Raw genomic sequence first — 5030 nt, 5'->3', positions numbered from 1 at the left:
TTCTGATATAGTTTCAGCATTGTTTATTACTCAATGAAGAAAAAAATGAGTATTTTTTAAAAACATAGTTACTTAAAATTTTTTTTAAAGATTTATTTATTTGAGAGGCAGAATTACAGACAGAGGGAGGGAGACAGAAGTCTTGCATCTGCTCGTTCCCTCCCGAAATGGCCACAATGGCTGGAGCTGGGCCAGGCTGAAGCCAGGAGCCAAGAGCTTCTTCTGAGTCTCCCACATGAGTGCAGGGGCCCAAGCACTTAAACAGTCTTCCACTGCTTTCCCAGGCTATTAGCAGGGAGAGGGATTGGAAGTGGAGCAGCCAGGATTCAAATCGGCACTTGGCACTCATATGGGATGCAGGCAGCAGCTTAAATTGCTAAGCCACAATGCCAGCCCCCAAAAATGCGTATTTCAAAACAAATTTCAGAGTTCCTTAAATGGTTATCTTATTTCCTTAAATTTTAAATTATACAGAAACTCAATCACAGTGTAACTCCATCTTAAAATTCAGTGAAACTCAGATCAGAAAGCGCTGACATGTCATAGCTTTTGGTGTTTTCACCAAAAGGCAGATGGCAAGGTAGCTCCTTGTTCCCATCCCTATACAGAAAATACCAGCTCTACAGAAACACTTTCCAAAGTCACATCTTCCTAAAGAACTATATAATTAGAAACACATTTAAACTTTCCTAAACTAGTTAAAATGAATCCCAAAAATATGAGACAAGGTTATATAAAAGTCTGTTTTATTTAGGTTGGAATATGTACATTATTTATTTTATAAAAGAAACAATACAAAGTTTAATTTATTATCATACAGATTAATCTTCAATAATACAGAAATAGAACAGTCTGAAGTTTTACTGCAGTGGTTTAAGAAATACATTCTGTGTTGAAATACTGTTATATTAACTCCTTCAGAGGTTGAAACTTCAGAATGAAAGCCTGAGACTTTGTAACACTTAGTATCTTGTGAGACTATCTTACAAAATATATCAACAAAACTGTACCCCACTTTCTGCAATAATAAAAAAAAGTTTTTTGAAGTTGTTATTTTTTAAATGCCGTGACACTAATGAAAACTTGTTGCTGCTTTTGGAATCATCTTGTTTGGAGAAAAATATCCTATGCTTTACCAGCTGTTGCCACGCCTTACACAGATAAGGTCTGTAGTCCACCTCTGCATCACAGGCACGTTTAAAGGTAGAAGGCACCTCTTCGGGTGAGTTGGAGGCTTTTTGCATTATACTTTGTGTTGTTGCAAAAAGAACCAAGCGATACTGATCTACAAGTTTCTTTAAGAACTGAGAACATTTCTTCAGAGTAGACTCCTGTAAGTTAACACTTTCTCCTCCGTTGACCCGGTCGATCCAGTAAAACACGGACAGGCTATCCAAAATCAAAAGGCAGAGAGAGGGGTGGCTACAAAACATAGTTTCTAGTGAGTACAGTGTGAGAAGTAACTGGGTGCTACTACTGCAGTACACCAAATAAAATCTTCCAAGGCAGTATTTTATGATGTCTTCGGAGCTCTGAGAAAGTCTATGCTCAAGGATTGTAACAAGCCGAAGCATATCAAAGTGGTAATCTGTGTCAATAAATAGGACTTCTATTTCCAGTCCACCTTCTGATTTTGGAAGTATACATCGTGCTGTTAAATGGTAAAGCATTTCTGTTTTTCCTGTTCCTTCTGGACCATGAAATTCAAGAATGTCACCTGTATAAAATTTAAAAATGTCAGTCAAATGCAGCAGCACAATAGTTGGCTACAAAATGAAGTCTGCCAAAAAGACATTTACTGGAATGTGAAAGAAAATTTAATCTTCTTGCCAAAATGGGTCTGGTATAGCCAAATAAGGCAGATACAAATAGATAAAAGAAGTGCTCTGAGAAAAGGGTCAACTATTAAATAGCACCAAGAAAACTTAAAAAACATTGATAAGACTGAAAGGAACCTAGGAGAATCTCTAGAGAATGGGTTCCTGTGTACTTACATTTAAATACTGACACTGGTGAGTTAAGAATAAAGTGCTACATATTTTTTTAAAAAGATTTATATATTTATTTGAAAGTCAGAGTTACACAGAGACAGAAGGAGAGGCAGAGAGAGAAAAAGAGGTCCTCCATCCACTGGCTCACTCCCTAGATGGTTGCAACGGCTGAAGCCAGGAGCCTGAAGCCAGGAGCCAGGAGCCAGGAACCTCTCTCATGTAGGTGCAGAGGTCCAAGGACCTGGGCCATCTCCACTGCCTTCTCAGGCCATAGCAGAGAACAGACTGGAAGTGGAGCAGCCAGGACTCAAACCAGTACCCACATGGGATGCCGGCACTGCAGGCAGCAGCTCCACCCTCTACACCACAGCACAGGTCCCAGTGCACAGATTTAATACTGTGCACACAATTTTGATAGTTGATTATACCTTATCCATTCTCCCCTTTATCCTAAAGCATAAAACCCAAGTTGGAGGTATAAGGCAATATGTCTACCTTGAAACTAATTTTCTGAGTCTCACTTGCAAAGAGGAGCCAACAGGTAACAAAGTTGTAGCCAATGAGACATGTTTGTTAGTGATTTCTAAGCCTCTCTATCTCTTTCTTAGAAGAGTCAAGCTTTTTTTTTTTTTTTTAATTTATTTTATTTATCTAAAAGGCAGAGTTAGACAGAGAGAGGGAGAGACAGAGAGAAATCTTCCATTCACTAGTTGACTCCTCAAATGGACAAAAGGGCCAGGGCTGGGCCAAGCTAAGGACAGGAGCCAGTAACTCCATCCGGGTTTCCCACAAGGGTGGCAGGGGCCCAAGCACTTGTACCATCCCCCTCTGCTATCCCAGATACATTAGCAGGGAGCTGAATCAGAAGTGGAGCAGCTAGGACTCGGAAAGGCACCCATAAAGGATCCGGACATTGCTTAACCAACCACGTTAAGTGACAGCTTAAGTGGCCATGCCACAGCGCCAGCCTCCAAAAGGGTTTATTTCAAGAAGCTGGCAGTCCTTGGAAATGAGAGATCTATTGATCCAAAATGTGTGCTCTTTCCCTAGGTTTTTCTTTCCTATACAGGTGCCACTTCTGCCCTGTTGCTTCCTTTCCTAGAGGAGAAGCAGCTATCTTCAAACAGCGAGCATGAAATAAAAGATGATACAACTTAAAGATGGTGGAGCAAGAACAAAGACGCCCAGGGCTGTGACGACAGTATGGAGCCCAGCAGCAGCTGTGTAGTTTGCCTCTGTATCACTTACGAGGTGAGGAAAATAAGCCTGTATCTGGGGAAGCCACTCATCTGGATTTCTGTTAGGGTTTCTCAATATCACTGCCATTATGATTGGAACAATTCTTGAGTTTGCAGATTCACACATTTTAGATGATGAGTACCCATGGCTCTTGGACTCTATGTGCCAGTAGCACCTTCCAACTGAAAACAGCCTTATACGTTTCCAAACTGCCTTCAGTTATTCTTTGCTATTTGACTATCTCTTGGAACTGTTATTTGGCTACATTGTAAGTTATTTTCCTAGCATTTAAATCAAAGTCAGCAACTCTGAACTTAACACTCTAATCTCTATGAATTCCAGTAACTCTCTTTCATTGAAGATAGCACAAGCTAAATAAAACACCTGAGGAAAGTGTTCTGTTTCCAGAGCTTTCCAAAATCTAAACAGTGGCATTCCAATTCTTGCAAGTGTGTGTATCACTATTTATGGCTGAACCACCTGATTGGAAATGCCATGTTAAAAATGCAATCCATGCGCCTAAACCAAATCAAAATCTAAGCAATCGTTTATTTTTTTATTTATTTATTTTTTTTTTTGACAGGCAGAGTGGACAGTGAGAGAGAGAGACAGAGAGAAAGGTCTTCCTTTGCCGTTGGTTCACCCTCCAATGGCCGCCGTGGCCGGCGCACTGCGGCCGGCGCACCGCGCTGATCCGATGGCAGGAGCCAGGTACTTATCCTGGTCTCCCTTGCTTGGGGTGCAGGGCCCAAGGACTTGGGCCATCCCCCACTGCACTCCCTGGCCACAGCAGAGAGCTGGCCTGGAAGAGGGGTAACTGGGACAGAATCCGGCGCCCTGACCGGGACTAGAACCTGGTGTGCCGGCGCCGCAAGGCAGAGGATTAGCCTAGTGAGCCGCGGCGCCGGCCTCGATTATTTACTATTTTTACAAATGAGTGTATGTTGGAACATCCACAACTACAGTTTCGTGTCACTTAACCAGGAGGCATGCTCTACGAAATGCATCATTAGGCAATTTGTTGTGATACAAACATCAGAGTATGCTTTAACAAAGTAAGACGCCTACTAAAGTTAATAGACAATATACTCTTACCCTGTTGTATATGTAGTCCACTACTGGGCAAAATGTGATGCAGCACATGACTGTGCTGTGAAAGATATTCTAGCAAGATGTCACCATAATACATACACACACACACACTACACTTTATTTATTTGAAAAGCAGAGAGACAGGAAGAGATAGAGATAGAGATAGAGATAGAGATAGAGATAGAGATAGAGATAGAGATAGAGATAGAGATAGAGATAGAGATAGAGATAGAGATAGAGATAGACAGACTGAGAATTTTCCAACCCCAAATGACTTTAAGTCAAGTCTGGGTCAGGCTGAAGCCAGGAGCCTGGAACTCCATCTAGGACCCCCACATGGGTGGCAGGGGCACAGGTACTTGGGCCATCTTCCACTGCCTTCCCAGGTGCATTAGCAAAAGGCTGGATTAGAAGCCATGAAGCTGGGACTTGAATTCACACTGATATGGAATGGCAGTATTGGTAAGCATCAGCTTAACCCACTGTACTCCTTCATTTGTCTTTAAAAGAGTTATAATTAGATTTAATTGTAAGGCAGAGTTATAGAGAAGAGGCAAGAGAGAGACTCTTCTAGGCCAGCTGGGTTCATGCTCCCAAATGACAGCAATAGCCAGGGCTGGGCCGGGCCAAGCCAGAGCCTAGAGCCTGGAACTCCAACTAGGTGTCCCATTTGGGTGCAGGGGCCCAAAGACCTGGGCCATCTTCTGC

At 42.1% G+C, this 5030-nt stretch overlaps 1 protein-coding gene across 2 annotated transcripts in view; it reads right to left on the bottom strand.

The window, feature by feature from the left end:
• Window positions 1-729: 729 nt before the first annotated feature.
• The window catches only part of XRCC2 (X-ray repair cross complementing 2), a 36674-nt gene continuing 32373 nt past the window's right edge, over window positions 730-5030 (bottom strand). For both annotated transcript variants that reach the window (XM_008263926.4, XM_070077297.1), the window contains exon 3: window positions 730-1717. In XM_008263926.4, the coding sequence (XP_008262148.3) occupies window positions 996-1717 (722 nt within the window). In that variant the 3' untranslated portion in view covers window positions 730-995. The remainder of the gene's footprint in view (window positions 1718-5030) is intronic.

Source organism: Oryctolagus cuniculus, chromosome 7 (genome assembly GCF_964237555.1).
Source record: "Oryctolagus cuniculus chromosome 7, mOryCun1.1, whole genome shotgun sequence".
NCBI classification, from domain to species: Eukaryota; Metazoa; Chordata; class Mammalia; order Lagomorpha; family Leporidae; genus Oryctolagus; species Oryctolagus cuniculus.
Note: the sequence above shows the minus strand (reverse complement) of the source record. Positions and strands in the feature narration are given on the sequence as shown.